The sequence below is a fragment of the Anabrus simplex genome, chromosome 1 (genome assembly GCF_040414725.1).
Source record: "Anabrus simplex isolate iqAnaSimp1 chromosome 1, ASM4041472v1, whole genome shotgun sequence".
Taxonomy (NCBI): domain Eukaryota; kingdom Metazoa; phylum Arthropoda; class Insecta; order Orthoptera; family Tettigoniidae; genus Anabrus; species Anabrus simplex.
Window position 1 is genome coordinate 1,149,626,711 of NC_090265.1, and position 24,936 is coordinate 1,149,651,646.

General features: G+C 37.2%; 1 protein-coding gene across 4 annotated transcripts in view; it reads left to right on the forward strand.

The window, feature by feature from the left end:
* The window catches only part of LOC136858113 (protein PRRC2C), a 708,190-nt gene that overhangs the window by 661,146 nt on the left and 22,108 nt on the right, over positions 1 to 24,936 (forward strand). For 3 of the 4 annotated variants that reach the window (XM_067137417.2, XM_067137419.2, XM_067137418.2), the window contains exon 38: positions 1,498 to 1,735. In XM_067137417.2, the coding sequence (XP_066993518.2) occupies positions 1,498 to 1,735 (238 nt within the window). Of the gene's footprint in view, positions 1 to 1,497; positions 1,736 to 3,391; positions 3,472 to 24,936 lie in introns of all 4 variants that reach the window. The other variant, XM_067137420.2, reaches the window with a different exon arrangement.

Below are 24,936 nucleotides of genomic sequence, written 5' to 3' on the forward strand. Positions count from 1 at the left end.
TCCGTTATCACATAATCCATCACCTTCTCATAGCCAGGTCTATCTCTTCTCCAACTTGAGTGTTCAAACCCCCAGTTAGCATGATGTTGTCTTCTTATACTTGGTCTTCCAGGTTTTCAGGGAACTTTTCCTTCTCGTCATTTTTGCATCCTTGCTGTGGAGCATATACATCGATGACTCTGGCTAAAGGAGACATCCTTGCTGGCCTTTATATCCTTGTGCAGTGCCATATCCTCTCCATTCCCTGCCTTCATGCTGTTACCTTCCAATACAACTTGTAACCACCTTTCAACTTTCATTTGTCTCCTCTATTCTTTTCTCATTTAGCCCTTCCCTGTACCTTGATAATGCTTATCTCTTCACTTGTGCCTGTTGGTGTAATCACATCTAGGGTTCCCACTCTTGGTTTTTATAATTAAGTCCATTCTGAGTGCTGTGTCTTCCGTTGGTAAATCCCACATTCATAGGGTGAGCATCGGATTCTGAAAAATAATCTTTTATTCCTGGGACACAAAAAATGAAGTTAAAATTTGGTTTAGTGTTCATTTGAGGCTCATTTTTGCTTTGAAAGGAATGAAACATTACTTTTCTCTAATTTAAAGGAGAGTTTTCTTGCAGGGTGTACTTCCTTAGCCTTAGGGTACTCTTCCATAAAGGCAGTGGTTTTCTTTTTCCTTTTCCCCAGAAAAGAGAGGTCTCCTCATTTACAGACTAAGCCGTACCAAAGGTCTCCTCCACCAGAGCTGCTGTTAAGGTCTCTACCATAACTGTGGCAAAGTGCTTACTGGGTGCTACCAACTCCATCATTTCCACTCCAGTTTTAAATTAATGACCTATAACCTGGACCTGGAAAATGGCATTGTATGGAAGTGAAACATGGACAATAACTAGCTCAGAAAGAAAGAGAATAGAAGCTTTTGAAATGTGGTGTTACAGAAGAATGCTGAAGGTGAGATGGATAGATCGAATCACGAATGAAGAGATACTGAATCGAATTGGTGAGAGGAGATCGATTTGGCTAAATTTGACGAGAAGAAGAGATAGAATGATAGGACACATCTTAAGACACCCAGGACTTGTTCAGTTGGTTTTTGAAGGAAGTGTAGCTGGTAAGAACGGTAGGGGTAGACCAAGGTATGAATATGACAAGCAGATTGATTCGAGCAGAGTAGGATGCAATAGTTACGTAGAAATGAAAAGGTTAGCACAGGATAGGGTGGCATGGAGAGCTGCATCAAACCAGTCTATGGACTGATGACTCAAACAACAACCACCTTCCTTCACAACAACAGTCCATCTAATGTGGTTGGTCTTAACTAATACTTAATTGTTAGCAATAATATTACAGCATGAGCAGTTTCTCAGTTAGCCTCCACTTTTGAATAGTAAAGAACAGTAGCCATTAACATGTCCTCAGTTCTTCAGATATATCACACTATATATACATGATGATAAATCATTCTCCAGTTTGATGTGAGTGATACAAATGTGTTTCAGGCATTTCAGCAAAGTGTGCGTGGGCAAATAAGTCTGGGTGTGCGTGGTAGTATACCACCTGCTACGCAGTGCTATCCAACACCCATTCAACGGCCCGTGACTTTCACACAGGGTGGTGGAGTGCCAGGGAGCAGTATGATGGGTGGACGCCATCGACCCCAACACCAATTGCCTTCTCGGGCACCATCCAATATAAACAAGATGCCAGGTGGAGCTCAACCTTATTATGGTTCACACGGTCAGTATACGTATACGTTGTGCTATTTTATGGGATATTACGACATGCTTGGTTAATTTACCCTCGCAGTAAATGTCGGCTCTTCCATACAAACTAGTTTGAAAGTAAAAGGTTTGTTTTAAATCAAGGTGTTATGTAAAATATCTTTGAATTGTGCATTACAGCATTTATTAACGTATGTATAAGAAGTGTTAAAAGTATTACCTTTGGGTGACGTATAATTGCCTTGTATTGATCATATTATTCCAAATCAGCGTTTTTTATTTTATTTTTTTATTGTGATTTATTATCTTAAAGGTTTGAATTTTCATAAAATAAAGAATAGCTCATATTTGTGTAACAGTATTCAACCCTTCAAACACAAACAACTGCATATAAGAAACCCTGGATTAAATGTTTATTTTTGTATTTATGATATGGTTAAGTTGAAGTACATGTGTATAGTCATGTTTTCCATCCATCTCTCTTACATTTACATGTATATGTTTTTGGAAAGTGGCTTGTTATATGTAGTTTGTGTTTGTTGCGTGAATGGACAGGTGGAGTTAGTTTTGGGGTAAGAATTCTGGTGGAAGTAATGTGTTTGCACTTAATAGCTTAGTTGCTAGATGAACCCATGTTAATATGTCAGACTGAACAAGTTAATAGTGTTCTGTTAAAGTTCCTGTTATGTTTCCCTCAACAAATCTATGATCTTGAAGTCTTCCGCAAGACATGCACATTTATAATGTATCCTCTATGATGAGAGGTGTAAAAAGGTGCTCTCACAAGCTTGGTCAGTTTTTGCAGAATTGGTGAATGGAACTTTCAGAACTTCATAGTATTCAGCTTCTAAATTAATACTTTTTTAAATTTTTTATCTGGACTGCACTTCAACCTTTCCCTAGTACACGTGATGTGCTTTAATTTTCACTGTATTTGTTTTTTGGGTTACGGAAGGTTGAAATCATGGTTAGTAATCTTCTAAAATGATTTCAAAAACTTCATATTTGTCAAATATTTCTAATGTATTACCTGATTACCATGAGTATAAAATGGAGAGCTTCATATTGCCTTAAAATTGTTCCTATCTTGTAATTTTGTTTGGGTTTGTGTTACCTGGGAATACTCCAGACAAAGTGTATATAATTATAATTGTGAAATTAAACTGGCTGTATGTACTGATGTAATGTAAACCTTCCAATTTCACTAAAAGAGCAGGACTGGAAAACATTTGTAATGTTTATAGTGAAATAAAAGATTGTTCAGTAGGTCTGCTTTCTTTATCATCTTATGTATTAAAAAAAATGGCTTGATTTGCCCTTTTTTTTATATTCCACTAAACGTTCTACACAGCAGAACTCCATTCATCCATTAAAATGTCTTGAATACCTGAATTTGTTATGTACTCCGTTTTATGAACTTGGATTCAGTTCAGCTAATAATAAAATTATAGAACATATCCATTATCAAGATTTTGATCCAACAGCTGTTAGTTTGGAATTTATTAATTCAACTTTCTTTTACAGTTGAGCTAAGTTTTAGTTAATATAAATATTTTTCTGGAATTGATTTATATATTTTATATGAACGCAACTCTAATCCTCCAAGTTTGGCAGCCAGTTAAATCTCCCTATCATCCTCTTTTGGTTTACTTCTATGTTTTGTTTATTCTAGGTTCGATACCTCACAAATCAAGACACCCTGTATAAATTGGAAGAAATACTAGGAAGTGGTACAAACAATGAAGACAATAGGTACAAGATTTAACTCTTGGCTTCTTCAGTTGTTTCTGGGAAAATGAATGTTCTGCTGTCATACATTATACCTTACCAAATATGTTTCTTCCATCTTAACCTTCTTGAATATTGGTTATCAAAGGAGTAATGAAATTGAAGTACTGTATCTGTCTATTTTAGCAGATTATGTAAAGTATTAGGATCTATTTTACATGTAATTGTTTTGTTGCACATCTTTTGCTGTGCAGTTTGAATACAGTATCTTTTCCTTGTTCTGTTTGTGGTAAAGTTCTAATTCCTAGTAAGCTGTTGGCTTTTATGTACTGTTGAATAGTTCTGATACTTATATTAAAAAAGTAGATCAAATTGGTTTCCTGTCTTGCTGTTGTCTTATCAAATAGTTTTGCATGAATTACACTGTATATATGCAAATAATCCCTGTACCTTAATTTTAGGAAACCATTTCAAAAAGGAGTAAGGGAACATATTTTATTCAGGAAACAATATGATTAAATTTGTGAATAATTTCAATAATTTTTCAGCTACAAAATATGATTCTATTTGTAAACATGTGGTCTTCATAAACAAGCAATATCACAATATGGGATGGTAAATGGAAGTAGAATATTAAATATGTTCTATTACGTTTGAGTATAAATATGTGCAGTAAAATAGATACATTGATAACTACAGTATGTGCTCCCTTGCCTTCTCATCACGGGCAGATGTATTGTCGTCATATTCACCATATTCATTCTCCGGTTCATTCAAAAAAAAAGGATTTGTGCAAATTCTTTACCCGTTAGATAAAAAACCGTATGTTGTTTTTGCTCACCATCCTGACCATTTGATTTTATCATTTGAGTAGACTTGTTTCACTCATCTCAGTCCATACTTTTTTATTTTCCCAATACTACTGCTTTAAAAATTTGTTGATGCAGTCATCCAGAGGTTGGAGATTGGTCTCCAAGAATAACCAACTAAGTTCAATTTTTGTACTTTTTGCCATCTTGCAGTAGTACATAGAGGCTGTCTTGAATGAATATGTCCTTTATGTTGAGCTGTGCTTCTGTATAACATTAACAAAATTTTGTAACTCTGTCCATACATGGTCATTATTCAACAACCCTTTGGGAAGCATTATTTCAGTAACTGTTTGTGCAGCTACTTTTATACACGAATATTGTACCAGCTATTACACCATTATACACCTGTCTTTGTCTCTGACACTAGGATTTCCCTTCTCATTTTAAGTGTAAAACACGAGAATTTGAAAATACTACATTTTAATATTCAGTTACAGAAATGAGATAATTATGCTTAATAATAAATTACAGAATATTTGATAAGAAAAAAAAGCAGTGCAGAAGAATAAGAAATATGAAGCATAATAAAAAAAGAAAAATACAGTATTATAATAGTTAAAACTATTATTAGGCTATCACCCGTTAAGAAGTATGATTGTCTTCCACAAGCAAAGTTCAAATCGCACGAGTTCTTTGATGGCTATATAATCCAATTCTGGAACCACAGACTCTTCCACAATGGTGGCACATGGTGTCTTGGGTAGCGACTGGTCCTTGAGGGTTGGTACTTCTTCTATTCATATGCTCTTTCCTAGCATTGCGTTTGTCAGACAGAATTTTTCTGCACTTTAGTTCAACTAGTAAAATACAGTATTAAAATATTAACCAGAGCCTAACCATTATTTCATACAAAGACACAGGAAAAAGCAAATGTTGGGGTAAACAATGCCATTACTATATACACAATATAAAAGCCAGTATATGCTCTATTACTACAACAAAATGAAGCTAATAACAGTTGAATCTCTCTTCTGTGGACACCATCGGTTCCATCTGAAAATGTGTATTGCAAGAGGTGTTTGCTGAAACAAAGTTGTAGAAATTAATCTAACCAGCAGCAAAGAACATCCATCTTAATTTTGGTTATTCTAAATCATTCCATTCCTAACTAAATATTTGCATGGGAGATTTTAGAAGTGATTTTACAGCCTTACCCAACAGCCTCTGGAAGGAATCCTTCAGCTTCCTTCTAATTCCTAATGTAAATTTAGCACATTTTTTCTTTACTGCAATATTCCCAGAAAGGGAATAGTCTATTAAATGGTTCCATTGTGTTATCCCACACTCACGATCCAGCATGACACACAAATTATTCATCTGTTTAAGAATCTCATCTTCTAGATTATTTGCAATTTCTCATGCTTTTTCTTGTAACTTTGAGCCACTCAGTTTCAGTTTCTTTCCTCAAACGCACTTGAACACAGTGTTCAATTCTGCTCCTGCTTTAGTTTCACTCCGCGATTCCTATTTTCCTCCCACTCACTTAATGTTCCACTTTTATTGTTTGCATTTGTGGATGGAAGGTTTTTTTTTTTTTTTTTTTCTGTCCCTGTATTTGAGTTTTCCAGCAAGCTTCCTCATTGAAAGTCCCTTCGCACTTTCTGTATACATTTCTTCTTGTCCTAAGATCGAAACACACTTAGTCTTTTTTTACTTGTGTTTACTGGCCAGTTGAAATGCTACGGTATTTCTGACTCAACAGTTAGCGCATGTATCTCTCTTCTTTGTCATGTTTAACCCAACTATCTGACCTTGACCTTATCAGTGACAATCTGAGTTATTAATAGAATGATGCAAGCTGGATTGGAAAATCCCTCGGTAACTTGTTGAGTACACAGTCACCGGAAGATTTCCTGGACAACTGAAATTTTTGAAATTACACCAGTGATAACTCAAGATGAGCATAACGAAAGGTTTCGAAGGAGACCCTTACAATAGAATTAACTACAGGGCTGCTACAGCATTTCTATGTACATTTAACCGAGCTCGATAGCTGCAGTCGCTTAATTGCGGCCAGTATCCAGTATTCGGGAGATAGTAGGTTCCAACCCCACTGTCGGCAGCCCTGAAAATGGTTTTCCGTGGTTTCCCATTTTCACACCAGGCAAATGCTGGGGCTGTACCTTAATTAAGGCCACGGCCGCTTCCTTCCCACTCCTAGCCCTTCCCTGTCCCATCGTCGCCGTAAGACCTATCTGTGTCGGTGCGATGTAAAGCAACTAGCAAAAAAAAAAATCTATGTACATTTCTTTGTCTCTTTTCCTTGGATTTGAAATAGTACAAACATTCAAACGGTTTTAAGAAAGGATAGCTTAGCCTGATGTAAAAATAATTAAAAAGTGTCCGCTTAACCACGAACCTACTACACTGGTGTAGCAGGGGGAGAGGTGATACTCCCACGTGGTGCGTCCCAGGTGGCAGATAGGGGGTCCTAACCAGCTTGTCGGTGGACTTGAGGGAAATAAAATACCTCTCGCAGACCAAACACACAACCTCTTGTGAGTGGGGAACGCAGACGAAGAATACGTCCACGGTATCCCCTGCCTGACGTAAGGGGTGACCAAGGGATGACTGTATTAGAACCATGAAACTACTTGTGATTAGTACCACCATGCAGGGAACACCATGGGTCACTCTTACTATCTGAGCTACCCCATGGGATGAGGGAACCCATGGTTGTAGCTTGCCTATGATTAGTACCCACTATATGAGGAACACCACGGGATAGCACGACTCCCTGTGGTTAGTACACTTATGTGATGAACACCCCAGGTTTGCGTTGCAAAACACTGTAGATATGTATTACATGTCCGAATTTCATACCTGTGAGTAGTACCATAATGTAATACCGCGAGTCTACGCTACTTTTGGTTAGTACCGCAACATGACAAATACCATGGTTCCCCTTTTATAGAGAAAAGTACCATTATGAGGGGCCGATGATTTGGATTTTCGACCCCTTTCGACTACAAGCATCATCGATTCAGTATCGTGCTATAGAAGCAGTCCCTTGGTCAGTAATACTATTATTTTATGCCAGCTTCTGTGCATGTGAGGCACTGTGGGTCGGTACCACTGATTGTTTTAAATTCATATCTATCCATCCATCCATCCATTCATTCTTTGTCCTCACGTTTCGAATTATGGTCAGTGGAGGATTTTGTACTTTTAATTTGTCATTTCATTTCGTCTCATTTCGCACCATTAGGGGCTGTTGACCTAGATGTTAGGCCCCTTTAAACAATAAGCACCATCATCATCAAATTGTTACTGCGTTTCCTGTCATTTTGTACCAGTAGGGGCTGATGACTTAGATGTTAGGCCCCTTTAAACAACTAGTATCATCATCATCAGCGTCCGCTTAAGACAAGTGGACGAGACTAATAGCGATGTCCGCTGTTCGGCGTTCGAGGTGTCCACTTAAATGAGGTTTATTTGAATACGTTTCATACCAGTGCAATCACACATTCTATCGTATGTCATTAGTAGGGCCCGGATTTTTTTTAAATGCATATGCAAATGCATGTTTTGAAGGTTAGTGCATATTTTGAATGTAAGTGCATATACAGATATATTTTTCCCTTATGTTGTGATCAATCATCCAAGATTTCTGAACGAAATGAAAAATCTAATGAACTCTATATGTTGAACATCCATTGGAAACACGAGAAGCCTTTCCCGATCAAGGAAAGTGCTTTCAGTGTCGCAATACAAGCAGGTAGACCGATAATGACCCTTTTCACAACAGCAATTTCCACCGGAACCTGTTCTCACAAGATGGGAAACTTGGTTATCCGCAGTATCATTTTACCAGGAGAACATTAATCAAGTAAAAGATTAGTGAAAAGTATTGATGATAGTCATACTGCGTGTGTTTGTGAAGCAACGTGCGCATTTGAATCTGAAACTGTATATAAAGATTAATTATTCATCACTTTAGATGGCTATTAAGGAGCTAGAAACTCATGGTGCACCTCTACACGAATCCCTTCAGTCAATTCAAAACACCATTAGTTGTTTAAATGGTGTCCCTGGTGAAACTGGAGAAAAAGTTGAAAGGAAACTCAGTGCAGTATTGGAATCGAAACCAGGACTGAAGAAGTTAAGCAACTACATACGTGGAATCGGACAGTCTTTGCCAGAATAATTTTCCGAGCAGTCAGTGCCAGTGTACAAGTTTTGCCCAGTTACATCCGTCGACGTACAATGATCATTTTCAACGTATAAATTCTGTCCGACAACAGAAAGTCACTGACCCCTGAAAACATTGAAAAACAGTTGATAACCTACTGGCATATATCATTTTTCAAGTAATTAAACTGTTTATCAATTTAACACTGAGTTGAAATTAAATAATGCATTTGTAAGTGTATTTTATTTTCAGTGCATATTTTCAACATTTTTAGTGCGTATGTGCATACATATTTTTGGAGTTTTTAGTGCATATGAATCTGGGCCCTAGTCATTAGTCACATGAAATGCAACTGTATTCATCAGGTAATTTCTGCACACAGTCTTAAATTTTGAGATTATCTTGGAATTCTTGACATCCACTGCAAATGAAGTCAGAACCAAGTCACAATGAAGGATCTATCATACATGTAAGAGTAGTTTATGAAACAAGGAGGACAATGCCAGATCAAATGTTATAACTATAGAATGAAGACAAGAAATAATTTTAAAGAAATTGGGAGAGATTTTCATTCAGAGTTGGTTGAATTAATGTCAACGTATTACACTTCCATTGGATTTCAGCGAGTTTGCATCGCCATCGTAACTCAAATTAAAACAAGCCAAAGACAAGAGTTCAGTGCTCCATGGCAGTTTCATTTCTTCTCGAGTAGCATCTGCGAGGACTACGTTGAAGGAGTTAAAATTCAGGTTTGAAATTTTATCTTATTGTCTTGTGGTGAAAGAGCATCCTTACAGCATTCAAGTGGATGTACAGGATTACGGTTGTGTCACTGGAGAAACATAATTGTTATACAGGACATTTAATAATATCTGAAAACTGATTATAATTTGGATCTTTTTAAGATAGAGAGTTTAACTGGCATACACACAAAGTTGTAGATCAGTGTTTATATATCTTACTGGATTTTATTATTGGGAGGGTATCATGAATATGGAGAGCAGAATGGCAGTAAATTTGGAAGTCATCTGCATAAAGGTTAATTCTGTTGTTGAGAGGGTATCATTAATACGAAAAGCAACCTGAAGAGACCCAATTACAGAACCACGTGGGGCTACTGCCATCCCAAGTCGCATCTGTGAAGTAATATATTGAGCTGTAAGATATGTAATGAAGAATTTTTAAAACCTTTATTTAAAAAAAATAAAAGATGTTTTTCTTAATCAGACATACTGCTGAAGTCAAAAGAATGAGAGTATTTTCAGTAGTTTTTTTCCTTCCATTGATGTCCTCTGTCATTTAAAGACCGGGCGAGTTGGCCGTGGGCGTAGAGGCGCGCGGCTGTGAGCTTGCATCCGGGAGATAGTAGGTTCGAATCCCACTATCAGCAGCCCTGAAGATGGTTTTCCGTGGTTTGCCATTTTCACACCAGGCAAATGCTGGGGCTGTACCTTAATTAAGGCCACGGCCGCTTCCTTCCAACTCCTAGGCCTTTCCTATCCCATCGTCGCCATAAGACCTATCTGTGTCGGTGCGACGTAAAGCCCCTAGCAAAAAAAAAAACATTTAAAGTAAATTAATTGCTGTTTTTCAAAGCCTGACTGCAGCAGTTCCAGAAGAGAGCATGAAAGAATTCTAATATAGTGGAACCTTGATTCTTCGTTTTTGGAGGGAACACTGAAGCAAAAAGTACAACACGGGAAAACTGAAAATCCGGGAATGAATGAACCATCAACAATTTGGCTAAACATCACAAAAATGAAATATGTATATTTATAATCTTACAAACGCCCCTAAACCAAGCCAAACTACAGCCTCAGTGGGCCTTCCGCCTACCAAGACATCCCTCGGTCCGAAGGCCTGCAGATTACGCGGTGATGCATGGTCAGTGTGACGATTCCTCTCAGCCTTTATTCCTGGCTCTCTAGACTGGGGTCGCCACATCACCATTAAATAGCTCCTCGATTAAAGGTACCGTAATCGTAGATTGACTGAACCTGGAACCAGCCCTCATATCCAGGTAAAAATGCCTGACCTGGCCAGTAGTCGAACCCGGGCCCTCCGGGTGAATGCGAAGCAAGTTAGACCACGGGGCTGGCTTCAAACATTTATTACCGGTACACAACTTAAAACTCTCTAAGCTTTACGTTCAGTTTTACCGGGGAGACTTTGCCAGTTTCCTCTGAAAACGTAGTCATATTCCTTTGAAAACTTCTTCAGTTCAGCAACTTGAATCAGCCAAACTCTTCGAAAAATCTAATACCCGTAACGCCAAGCTAAACAACAATCGACCACAAGTAGTTTTTCATTCTCTAATCTAATAATATAAAGCACATTAGATACAAAAGTGTCCAACATGATGGCAAAATTTTTTTTTAATTTTTTTTTTTTAAATCTTCCATTGTAATTTATTTGGTCACCGGTTTACTGTTCCTAATCAGTTGATGGAAATCTTGTACCGCGTAAATTAGCCTACATCGACTTTTAAAGGTTATGTTGAACTCGAGAATATGGTTTCGAAAATATCAATCCTCAAGTTCTCAAATGCATTTATATTTAGTTCTGCTCGTCACTAATCACAAACAGATTGGAAAGAGAAGAAAATTCATTACACTTCCGAAATTACGATTATTCGCGACCTTGAGCTCGGCTGGAAAGCTGTACAAGTCGGTGCGAGTGCGAAATGATACAACATTTTAAAATGTAATGTGCACAAATAAAACGACTGCAGCTTTTATAACATTTTAACACAAAAACATGAAATTTCCAGTCTTATATTAGGACGAAAACAGTAATAGTCAATCCCAAAACCTCCCATGGCTTTATGTATGTAAGGTACAACATCTGTTCTGGTCTCGATAACATAATCGTATACGATAATAATAAAGTACTAAATTTGTGTTACTTAAGGAGGAACAGTTTCAATTCCTCCCTGAAAGCCCAGTGACTATACAGTGCTCTGAGGGAGATGCCGAAAACCTGGACACAATGTACACGTTTGACAAGTACGAACATTTGAAGAAACTTGTTCCTTCTTCAAACAGAGCTGTCGAAATGTGCTCTGTCTCCTTCCAATTGTCATGAGCGCTCTTTGCTTTATGATTTCCGAGGGTTCACTAAAAACAATACTACTCGAATGCGGTGCTAAGATGATCCCGTATGCAAGTTCACCGCCGATCACTTTTCCGGTACAGTAGGCTACTTCTTCAAATTACCTCAATGATGGGACGTCAACACAAAGATCCTTAAGTATGCCATAGCCGTCCTTTCGTAAGATACAGTTTCTTGAAAAAAGCGTGATCGAGGATTTAGCGTTGATGGGACTGAAATTTCTGGATGGTTGATCTGGGAAATTGTTTCTTAGAGGAACGGATAATGCAGGATTTTTACAACGTGTTTTAATTAGGATGCTCGTGGGACCACGTAATTTGAACGAATTATATGGGAAAACGTAGGTTCCAGGAACATATAATCGAGGTTCTACGGTACTTGAACATGGTACCAGTCGTACTGGTGCTTGTGCAAGAATAGGTGAAATTAAAACTGGAAGGTAATTAGACAAGGATTTTGATCCTGAGTTCTGAGGAAGTGGAATTACGTTACAAAATTACTTAGAGTAAACCTATGAAAATTCACCCCTTTTCTGTGCAATGGCAGTTTTCTGTATGAAAACCAAATATTATTGCAAGCTGTCCACTTCATGACCGTATCGATGAGTTCAATCAACAAATTCATTTGTCTACAGTGATATTTAAAAATGTATTTTCTAAATGAACATATTATTAAAAATCTTAAAACGTCTGTAATGAGGCACTTTATAAAAACACTAGGTGGCTTGATCTTGTTTATGTTAAAAAGTTGATGTGTATATCAGTCTTCAGGTTTTGTTGATTGTCTGTTGTGTTGAGTATATGTTTAATGTTTTTATAATTCTGCCAAAAGGCAAGAAATAAAGTATCAATTAGGTGGTATTTTAAATTAATTTATTGATTGACCAAATATTAATCGATAACTAGAGGGAACCATCCGTGACTAGACAGCTAAGATGCATAGTTATTTTCCTATTATTAAAGCATTAAGTGGACACATTTCTCTGTCATTACACATCCCAATTGTCACCATTAATGTATTCTTTCTTCAGTGTCTAAAAACTTATGTTTTTGTCCTACAGAATGGGTGAAATTTACTGTTCAAGATAGGGTGTGTGTGGGTTGGGTTGTTTTTTTTTTTGTTTTGTTCTTGTTTGTTTTTTCCCCTCACATATAACTGTTTTCCAATTCAAATTTTCTTTAGCACAATTCTGTACTGTCTGTAATTCATAGGTTTACTTTAACCATAAGTAATTTTAAATGAACTACTTTTAATCATTCCCAAACCCTGAACTGACACCACATCTACCCCCAATGGATGGGGATGCAGATGAAGAATACACCTACGGTATCCCCTGCCTATCGTAAGAGACAAATAAAGGGGCAACCAAGGGATGATTGAATTAGAACCATGAAACTACTTGTTATTAATACAATCACGCGGGGAAAACCATAGGTCGCCTTTACTTGTGAGTAGTACCACTATGTTAGGTACACAGTAGGTTTGTGAATAGTGGCATTAGTGGGTGGGGTCACTATGGGTTTACAGTACCCATGATTAGTACCACTACATGGAGAAAACCACGGGCTTATATTGCCTGTGATTAGTACCATGGTGAGAAACACCACGGGCCTGGGCGTTGCCTGTGATTAGTAGCACTTTATGAGCGATACTGTGTGTCTGCTTTGCCTGTGATTAGTTCCCACTATGCAAGGAACTTCATCGGATAGTACGATTCCCTGTGATTAGTCCACCTATGTGAGGAATACCCTGGGTTTGTGTTGTCTACGAGTTTTACCATTATGTGAGATACACCATGGGTCTGCGTTACCTGTGCGATGTACAATACTTGTGAATAGTACCATAACGTTTGGAACACCGTGAGTCTACGCTACTATTGATTAGTACCGCAACTTGAGAAATACGGTGCTTCTACTTTACTAGCGATAAGTACCATTATGAGGAGCCGTTGAACTGAATTTCGGACCCCTTTGGACAACAAGAATGATTGATTCAGAATTGTAAGCAGTCCCTTGGTCAGTAATACTAATTTTTCAATATAGTTTTTGGGAAGGTGAGGCATTGTGGGTCAGATCCACTGATTGTTTTAAGTTCATAATCATTGTTCATAGTCACCTTTTTGAATTCTAGCCAGTGGATAGATTTTGGAATTATTTTTTAACTTTCATTATTGTGAGTTGGCTCTGCTGATTATTTTAAATTCATATTTATCCTTTCATTCTTCATCATCATGTTTTAAATTCTAGTCGGTGGATGAATTTTGGACTTGTAAATTGTCATTGCATTTTGTCTCATTTCATGCCATTAGGAGCCGATGACCTAGGTGTTAGGCCCCTTTAATCAAGCAGCAGCAGCATCATCGACATCACATCTTAAGCATTCTATAGCTTGTGGAAGAAGACTACTAATGTCAAGATTTGGATATGTTTAGCACAACGCCAATCTTGATGCATGTAATTCCTATACCCAATTTGTTTTTTTAAATACAGGGAGTATTTGCATTTATATGGTAAACAGGGTGTTCTTGAAACGCAAGTTATTCAATGAAAATTTTACTTTACTTGTTTTATTCCCTTTCCTTTACTTTCAGTAAAATATTAATATTTTCTTTGAATATGTTGTAGAATACAGATTTTGATGAAATGAATGTGTTGAGATGGAGGAAGCAAATACAGGTTTCAGCAATTCCCGTGAACACTTTCATTGCAAATCCTTCCTCACTTTGCTTTTCATAACTACATAAACAGCCAAACCGTACACCAATTTATCATGTACCTGGCAGTGTTATGGGATAGAATCTGCGAAGTGATGTGTTTCAGTTTAGCACCAAATCGGGTCCTTTGTCGACGAGTACGAGTTAGATCTCTACTTTATCGTGGTTAAGTTCAGAGTTAAGTAATTATTGTTGTTCAAATATCAATTGTATTTGTCATCTATAAGCCAGAATGTAGAATGGGAACTCATACAAATGATGAATACAAAAGTTTTGTGTACTTCTCTGTTATGTATATGTAAGTTAGTGTGGTTGTAGGGAACAATAGGAAGAAAAGTTGCCAACATGTACATCTTTTCAATCTGCCCTTTTCAAAAGTGTCACTTTCCATATCAGCCCCTGAATATCTTGCTTTATTGCTTTTGTATTCTTTGATAAGCTTGTTCTGCTTCTCACCGCACAGGTTTCAGTTCTCATCATAAGGGCCATTCTTGGAAGAGATCTTCATTCTTGCTGTGGCAAGTACAGAAGAGAGAACAAATACAACAGAGACACCAAGACTAATTGGTATTAAAGACAGTGGCCAAGTAACACAATACTAAAACAAAAGACGGAGAAAGAGAAAATGTCTGATAAAGGCAAAACAAAGGCTTACAAACTTTTATTGCATATTTCTCGCATTTTTATTCTCTTGCAAGGCAACATGAATGTGTCTCGTAATTTTATATTGTCAGTTCCATTACAGTAGAACCTCGATTATTCATTCCCGTATTATTCGTTCAAATTACGTGGTCACACGAGGATTCTAATTAAGTCACATTGTAAAAATCCTGCATTATCCGTTCCTCGAAGAAACTATTTCCTGGATCGACCGTCCAGAAATTTCAGTCCCATCAACACTAAATCCTCGATCACGTGTTTTTCAAAAACTGTATCTTACGAAAGGATGGCTACCGGCATACATACGGATCTTGGTGTTGATGTCCCATCCCGGTACTGGAAAAACAAATCGGCGGTGAACTTACATAAGGGATAGCATCACATTCGGGTGTAAGTGCAGGGTTAGATGTTTATTTTTTATTTTTTTCGAGTGTATTGCCGAACAGGTTTTTGGCATTTCCCTCATGGCATTGTGTAGTCACTGGACTTTCAGGCAGGAATCAAAACTACCCCTTCTTAAGTAACACAAATTTAGCATTTTAATATCGTATACGATTATGTTATCGAGACCAGAACAGATGTTTCATCTTACATACTTAAAGCCATGGGAGGTTTTGGGGTTTGTCTATTACTGTTTTCATCCTAATATAAGACTGAGAATTTAATGTTTTTGTGTTAAAATGTTATAAAACCAGTGCACGTTACATTTGAAAACTTTGCATCATTTTGCACTCGTACAGACTTTTACAGTGAGCACGCTTTCCAGCTGAGCTCAAGGTCGCGAATAATCGTAATTTCGGAAGTGTTAATGATATTTTTTCTCCTTCAGTTTGATTGTATTTAGTGACTGGCAGAATTGAATGTAGTGCATTTGAGAACTTGAGGATCGATACTTACATTTAAAACTATATTCTCAGAGTTCAACATAACCTTTAAAAGTAGATGTAGGCCTAATTTACGTGGTACAAGATTTTTTTGAACTGACTAGGAACAGTATATCTGTGATCAAATTACAATGGAATATTTTTAAAAAAATGATTTTTCCATCATGTTGGGTGCTTTTGTATCTAATGCGCTTTATTTTATTAGATTAGAGAATGAAAAACTACTTGTGGTCGATTGTTGTTTGGCTTGGCATTACGGGTATTAAATTTTTCGAAGAGTTTGGCTGATGAAAGTTGCTGAACTGATAGAAGTTTTCAAAGGAATTTGACAAAGTTTTCAGAGGAAACTGACGAAGTTTCCCCAGTAAAACTGAATGTAAAGTTTCAAGATTTTTAAGTAGCGTACCAGTAATTAATGTTTGAAGCCAGCCCCGCGGTCTGACTTGCCTGCCTCTCACCCGGAGGGCCCGGGTTCGATTACTGGCTAGGCCAGCCATTTTTACCTGGATATGAAGGCTGGTTCCAGGTTCACTCATTCTACGATTACCTTTAATTGAGGAGCTATTTAATTTTGAGATGGTGACCCCGGTCTAGAGCGCGAGGAATAACGGCCGAAAGGATTCGTCACACTGACCATGCGTCACCTTGTAATCTGCAGGCCTTCGGACCGAGGGCGGTCGCTTGGTAGGCGGAAGGCCCATTGGGGCTGTAGTTCAGTTTGGTTTAGGGGCGTTTGTAAGATTATAAGTATACATATTTCATTTTTGTAATGTTTTGTAATTGTTGATGGTTCATTCATTCCCGGATTTTCCGTTTTCCTGTGTTGTACGTTTTTTTCTCGTGTTCCCTCCAAAAACGGAGAATCGAGGTTCCACTGTATTTTAAGTTCTGAAACGTCAACTTGGGTTAATTACCAGTGTATTTATGCTCGTGGAGTGTGCAACAAGGTAATGTGAAGTGACAGACTATAATCATTTCATTCTCCAGGTTGCCTTGTATGACCTCCCTTCTTCCTGATTTGTGTATTTCTTTAAAATGGTATATTATTTCTTGAAAGGCCTGTTTGTGGCAAGCTTTTTTTTTTTTTTTTTTTTTTGAACTCATAGCTGAGAATGAAGATAAATTTCCATATGGTCTGGTTTCTGAATGCAATAATGTATCTACATTAAGTTTGAGCCTTTGCATTCACCATGATAATATACCGGGTGTTACAGCTGTCCCTACTTTTTTTTCCAAAAATATGCAACCACTTAGGAATTAAATGTCTCTTAGTCCTATCTTATGCAACATCTTACAGCAATTTTATGTGCAGTTAGTCCGATATAGACTTCCCCGCACAATGCAAAAATGGTACAAGAGGCAGTGAGGCCCATCTCAAAAACACTGTACTATTTTGTGTACAGTGGAGTCCAGTACTCTAGTCATTTTTATGAAATGTTACTGTACTGTACACATCATAGCCACTCCTTTAGTTGTCGGTAGAGAATTGCGCACCTGAATGGTTCAAGAGGCCAATATTTTTTTCACAGAAAAGGGTGGTCACGGTATCATAGAAAACGTGATGGGTTAGAACCAATTACAGACGTGTCAATTTTCTGCCATTTTTGTAGCCTCATCACATCTAAATTGATAGAAACGTGTTTTTCACAGTATTTTATAATCTATGGCACATAAATGCTACCATTACAGTGTTCAATAAAGTCATAAAACTGGACCATAAGGCTGTTACACATCAGTACGAAGCGAGAACTATCACTCTCCTCATGAATACAGAGTTTTAAGTGTTGGGCGTTCACAGTGGAAATAGCTGCGTGTACAGTAAAACCTCGTTAATACGAAGTCTTGGGACGCAATAATTGGACTTTGAATTACGTGATTTCGAATTAACCGCCAACTCTTAATTCAGGAATGACAACCCTTGCTGCATCAAAAAATATTCTTAAGACCTGTACTGCATGCAATTAACCTTGATTCAAAGTTAAAACCTTTGAAATGCCATGGAAAAAAACTATTTCCAAAATGTATCCAACAAGCTGCAATTACAGTATTCAAATTCGCAATACAGTATTTACTTTGATAACTCACTGACAAACATAACCTCACGCACGAAAGAAAACAAAAGCATGATTCAAAGACGAGGATAAATCTGAGCTGGCTCCCGTGAGCAAGTCCTTTATTCATTGGATTACTAAACTGAATGCATTTTAGATGTCCTGTACTTGCACGGAAAGTACCCGATGCCCTTAACCCATTGAGCCCTGCATATTTTTTGGATTGAAACTGCATCGGCGCTGGGATTATTTTGGAGGAAATATAGCGTCGATTCATGTCGTGAGAAATTTCTTACTTACAAGACCACTAAAGATTTAAGTATACATGAAAACAAAAGGCTTTCATACCACAAACTGCGGAACAAGGAATACAGTAAAACATTTTATTTTATTAGCATCACGGGTCCGTACTCAGTCCACCTGCTGAGCTGTAACACGGCCTTCTTTTTTGCATTCCCTCTTCGATTTCCACATCTATTTGTTCTTCAGGAGCATTGCTAACACTAATACTAATATTACTACTAATTTCACTGAAAAAATTACATTCCTAATCATAATTACTTCCTAAAAGGGGTTATATACCGGTAAATATCAGTTCTATACTGGCAGCCATCTTGTTTACAAGCAAATCTCAAAGTCGAGAGATAGCCCAAGCACACTATCGATATATATTAGCAAAGAGCATATAACACTGCAAAGAAAGAATCCCTACACATATCACAAATGCAACCCACTCTGCCATCTCTTGAGGAAAAGTTGAATTACGTAGTAAAATGAGACAACGGAACAGTTCCGTGTTCCGGCATTTGGTCCACCGAGACGAAGCACGGAACAGTTCCGTGGCTCGGGCCCAATGAGTTAAAACATCGTGGTTTATCAAACTTTCCAATGAAGAGAGGAGAAAGTCTCTCGCTACCGTCTGCATTCGAACACAGTACAGTGACTCACCTATCCTTGTATGTTTTCCCACCATGGTACTTATCTTGTAATTCAGAAATGCAAACCCTTCCTGCATCACAAAGTATTCTGAGACGCATTAATGCACGCAATCACCTTGATTCACAGTTTAAACCTTTCAAATGCCTTGGAAAAATCTATTCCCGAAATGTATCCAACAAGGTGCATTTATATTATTCAAATAATGCACTTGAATAAATCATTGGCAAACATAAGCTCATGCATCGAAAGAAAGAAAAAAACGCACGATTCAAAGACGACGACAAATTATGCTGGCTCCCTTGTGCAAGTCCTTTATTCATTGGATTAGTGTACTGAATGCATTTTAGATGTCCTGTACTTACATGGAAAGTGCCCGATGCCCTTAAAACATCGTGGCTTATCAAATTTCTCTATGACGAGGGGAAGAAGTCTCTCGCTTCCGTGTGCATTGCAACACAGTGCAATGACCCCCCTTGTACGATTTCCAGGTTGGCACTTGCCTCCTATAAAACCGTAAGTCCGTTTAGGCTCAGCATTAAAAAAAAAAAACAATGCAGTTTCATCGGCATTGACAATATTTGGTGCGTGCGAATCGATTTCAAATCAAAATCTCTTTATTTGCAAATGAGGTGTCTACCTCGGTGGCAAATGGTACACTAAAATACATTATTGTCAAGCACTAAATATTAAATTAACAAGAGAAGAAAATTTTTCCTATAATACAATATTATACAATTTACGCTAACAATGTTTTCTATTAAACACACAGCTCATCCTTAATAAATTTATATTGTTTACAAAATTCTACTTATAATATATCCTGTCCTACTTACAAATATAGTCAACTGATATACAGTATGTGGAATTACTTCAAATGATACTATACAACTGGTATAACATTAATATTTACATTGCATTTATTTATTTACTTTTTTTTTTTTTTTTTTTTTTTACCCGTTCTGGATCCTAAGTAGCATAACGACCTGCTGCGTTTTAACCAGAGCCCCTTTTGCCACCACTTTTCAGAGTTCCTGAAGGCCCTTCACAGCTACCGTAGCGGTCCCAGGGCCCTCGAAGTCCCCACTGTACTTCACCCCTACAGGCAGTCCCCTACTTTGGCTGTCCAAACTCCTTAGACCAGGGGATGGAATTAATTTATTCACACACATTTTTTTATATACAATAACCTGCACTGGTCGAATGCCCTCTAACATTTCATTTATTTTCTCTGTTGCTGTTTATTCTCTTCTTGAATATCTGTACAGATTTTGGAAAAGGATCAAACACTACCCCTGGTAAACTGTTCCACTCCTTCACACCCTTCCCAATGAATGAAAATTTACCCCAATCGCTTCTGCTAAAATTCCTTCTAATTTTATATTTGTGGTCAGTCCTGCCGATATAATTATTTTCCAACTGAAGCCTCTCACGGATATCTCCCCATGCTTCTTCTCCTGTATAGGCTCTATATAATCCTGTAAGTCTAGTTTTCTCCCTTCTCTTACTTAAAGTTTCCCACCCAAGTTCCTTTAACATTTCTGATACACTACTCTTTCTCCTGAAATCCCCTGTTACAAATCTTGCTGCTTTCCTCTGCACACTATCTATTTCTTTTATTAGGTATTCTTGGTGAGGATCCCAAACACTGTTTGCATATTCCAATAATGGACGAACCATACTCAAGTAACTTTTTTCTTTTAATTCTTTGTTGCATCCTTTAAGTAGCCTCATTATGACATGTAATGATCTGTATGCTTTCCCAACAATGTCATCAATATGACCCTTCCAGTGCAAATTACTTTCAAATCTCACACCTAAGTATTTGCACTTGCCATCTTTTGGGATAACTACCTCATCCAAAGTATATTCAAATTCAGTTTTAAAGCTCCTGTTTGTAAAAGTTGAAACAGTTGATTTGCCTCCATTAACCTTCATATTATTTTCTTCAACCCATTGTTGGATACTTTCAAGGTCCCTTTGTAATTCTGAACAATCCTCAATGTTGTTTATTTCTCTATAAACAATTATGTCATCTGCATACAATCTTATTTTTGATGTTATATTGTTCCCTAAATCATTTGCGTATATTAAGAAAAGTAACGGACCGATTATACTACCCTGTGCAATTCCCTTCCAAACTTTCTCTTCCTGAGATACATTATTTCCTACTTTGACTTTCTGAACCCTTGAATTTAGAAATGCTTTTATCCAACGTGTAACCCTTACGTCCAATCCTATTCCCTCCAATTTCTTTAATAATATTCCATGTTCCACTCTATCAAAGGCTTTGGAAAGATCTATGGCTATGCAATCTAACTGACCTCCTGAATCCAACTGATCTGATATGTCCTGCTGAAATCCCACCAGTTGTGCCTCGCAAGAAAATTTCTTTCTAAATCCATACTGGCTCCTCATGAACCAATTTTTATCATCACATATCCCTCTGATGTACTTCGATATTAAACTCTCCAGAATTTTACAAACTATACTGGTCAGGCTGATTGGTCTGTAGTTCTCTGGTTTCCTTTTATCACCCTTTCCTTTATAAATTGGTATTATTATAGATTCCTTCCATTCCTTTGGTATTACACTATTATTTATGACATAGTCAAAGAGAAATTTTAAATAAGGCACTATGTACCACCCCATTGTCTTTAATACCTCCCCAGTAATTTGATCACTCCCTGCTGCTTTTCCTTGCTGAAGCAGTTGGATTTCTCTGAAAATATCTTTGTTTGTGAATGAGAAGCTTCTTGTTTCCCTCTGTCTCTCTCCCTCTCTATCTTCTGTTTCAGTTTCCAACTCTTGACAATCATCTACTGAATCTCTAAATTCCCTACTAAATAGGTTTGCTTTCTCAGTATCTGTTGAATAGTGTTCACCCCCTTCTCCCACCATTGTAGGAATTTGGATTCCTTTTCCTTGTCTCTTTCCTCTCTTCCAGGCCTGTATGTTCCTATAATTCCCACCTCCTTCATATTATCACAAACTAATTTTATCCCTAATATTTCATCCCTTTCATCGGTAAACCATTCATGTGAACAGTAAGTTTACTTCACCAGAATAAACACCCCCCCTCCCTTTTTATCTCCTCGGTCACTACGATAGACTGTGTACCCTTCTGGAAATACTTCTCTATTACCCACCCCTTCTTTCAACCACGATTCCACTCCTATCACCACATCAGTCTCATAAGATTCCATCAATGTACCGAATTTTAATTGTTTATTTACTACACTTTGACAGTTTACCAAGAGCAATCTCAGACCCCCTTCCTCCCTAAAACTTGACTGTTGCAATTGGGTAACTTGAAATTCCTTACTATCCTGAGTTTCTTTTCCTAGTTGACTGAGCCAGCTTAAAGTATAGCTGGCTCTTTCTGCTAGTTTTCCTGGTCAGTATTATAACTCAAGGGAGTTGCCTGTTTTACAGTACATATCTTAAGATTAATAAAATCTAGAACAATATTTCCTATCTTTCGTTTACCTGAATTGTTTAGATGGAGGCCATGTTTTGTATAACAGTATCTCTCAAAGCTGCTGCATTCAATAACCTGAGTATTCCGAAAATGTTTACAAATTTTAACAATATCTGTATTGACCTTGTCCACTTCAATGTTCACACACGAATCTCTACTCAAATCATGCCTGTGGGGCACATTTTATATGAGCCACGCTTTTTCGCCAACTGTTGGCATCGCCGGTGTTCGCGGATTCTGCTTCTCCGCACACTGCCTACTAAGTGATATCATGGTGTTCCTTAAAACGCTGAATACAAAAGAATTATAATTTTACTCGAACTTAGCAAATATGGAGCACACTGTAGACACACCAAAGTGAGTGAAAATACTGAAATTTACCCCAGCACCTTTCAGAAGAAGCATTCTATCATGACGCGGAAAAATTTCGAATTTAATTACTCTAGAAAACCTATTTTTTAAATATAAAGGTAGTTTGAATTAAAAGTATGAATTTCGGTAATGGAATCGACATTATTCTTCGAATTACGAATTATTCATATTTCGAATTAAACAATTTAAATAACGTGCAATACCGTACTTCATGTTTCCGGGAATGAGTTCTTCGAATTAGGCGGGACTTTGAATCAACCGACTTCGAATTATCGACGTTCTACTGTACCTGCATAAGCTAGAGGGAGCATTGAGAGTTCAAAACGTTTGAGTCATGCCTTTTTCATTTTTATTTTGTATTCTTCTAAGGAAGTTACAATAAACAGACATAAAAATCGTCATGTAAGCACTGGCTAGAGACAAATGCATTGTGAATACCACCTGTAATGTAATGCTGGACTCATTTAACCAAGTAATAGGTACATACTCTACTCGTAGAGAATGATTGAAACTATCTGGGCTTAAGAGAGACATGATTCTTTAGCACACTGTGGTGTTTGCAACAAGGTAAGCCTGTCTGCACATTCAAGTTCAGAACTTGTAACATACAAGATCAGTTTTGAAGCGATAGGGTACATTATTCCATTAGTACAGAGATACAAGTCCTATTCTTCGTCGCCTTGAATGGCTACACGATACTAACCGCAGTCAGCATGTGATTTTTCCGACGGATTCAGAGTTCAGATCTAGCTACAAGCTTTTCTTTCTTATTTTTATACTCTTAAGGCATTTGTATTTAAGGTTTAACTTCCTTAAGTCTTAAAAGTAACTTTTCACCTTTAGAAAGAAAGCATACATCAGAAAGGAATATGGCAAACAGCTACAACGAATGAAGCGCACTGCACTTATTGTCAGCATTATGAAAAACCCATTCAACCAAAAAAACTGCGCACGTACGTCTCAAAGAACGATTGGACTTCATACGTAGGGCACATGAAACAGCACATAGTAATTTTTACAGCAAAGTGCAGGCAAGTTCCGCCACATACGCTGCAGCAAGCAAGAATGACTCACCTCTACAGTACTCAGATATGTATTAACGAAGGAGGTGGTCATTTTGAACATTTCCTTTATTAATCGAATGGCCATACACACCTCTGTCGGTAATAGCTTCTTATACTGCAAATAGCTCTTTTAAAGTTACTTGGAAATGAACCTAACAGAGCACCTGCAACATGAGTACTGATCGTGATTTAGATTTGTCATCAACAACTCGGCTTACATGAACATTTAACAACGAAATTAAAAAAGCGTCTTACATCAGACTCGAACCTCCGACTAATGAGCACCGCTTTCCTTCTCTAACTTCGAGCCTGCTCGGCTATCACGAGCTGTCGTTCGCCAGCGTTATATCGACACTACTTCTAGTCAATCAGCCATCATATTCTCTGTACATGAATTTTCTGTGATACAGAATTTTACGGTTCTTTACAATCATGCGGTATTTTATCATTAATGCTGATTTTGTTGACATGAATAAATTACTGTTAATAAACTTAACCATGATAGGTTAATATTGTGTTTGGTCCGTATTGACTGGTCTGAATGTACAATATAACTATTTATAATAGTTTATTTAAATCCGCCTTGATCAATACACTCATTAAATGAAAGAAACATTATTTATTAAACCATACATGTTTTGGGAAATCTCAACCATTCCCTTCATCAGTGGTTAGATCAAAGAATAACATAATATGACACAATCTTTTGTTTTACAATTTGAAGGAGTATTGTGTCCCAATACATCATGTCAAAGAGTAAAGAGAACTTATGAAATATTATAAAAATGATCAATACATACAATTTTGGTTGAACTGAATGAGAAACACTATACAAATTTATGATCTTCAAGTTTTTCTTCTTTTCTTCTTCTTTTTGTTCCTTAAATGATTATATGCTAGCCTAAACAGTGGGTTATCTTCTGTACTTTTCTCATTTAAACTTGATTCAGAATTACATTTTTGTGTAAGGTAAATTTCTAAATTTTCCAAAACATTCATTAGTTTTCCCTTTTTGGTCGAATGTAATAATTTCATGTCATTGGAAATGTCTAAATTTATGATTCATTTCAACCATATGTTCTCCCATTGCCGAATATCTTTTATGTTTGACCGCATTAACGTGTTCTTTGTACCTTATAGCCAAACTTCTTCCGGACTGTCCTATGTATCGTTGTTTACATGTTTGGCATGTTAATTTGTAAATTCCTGATTT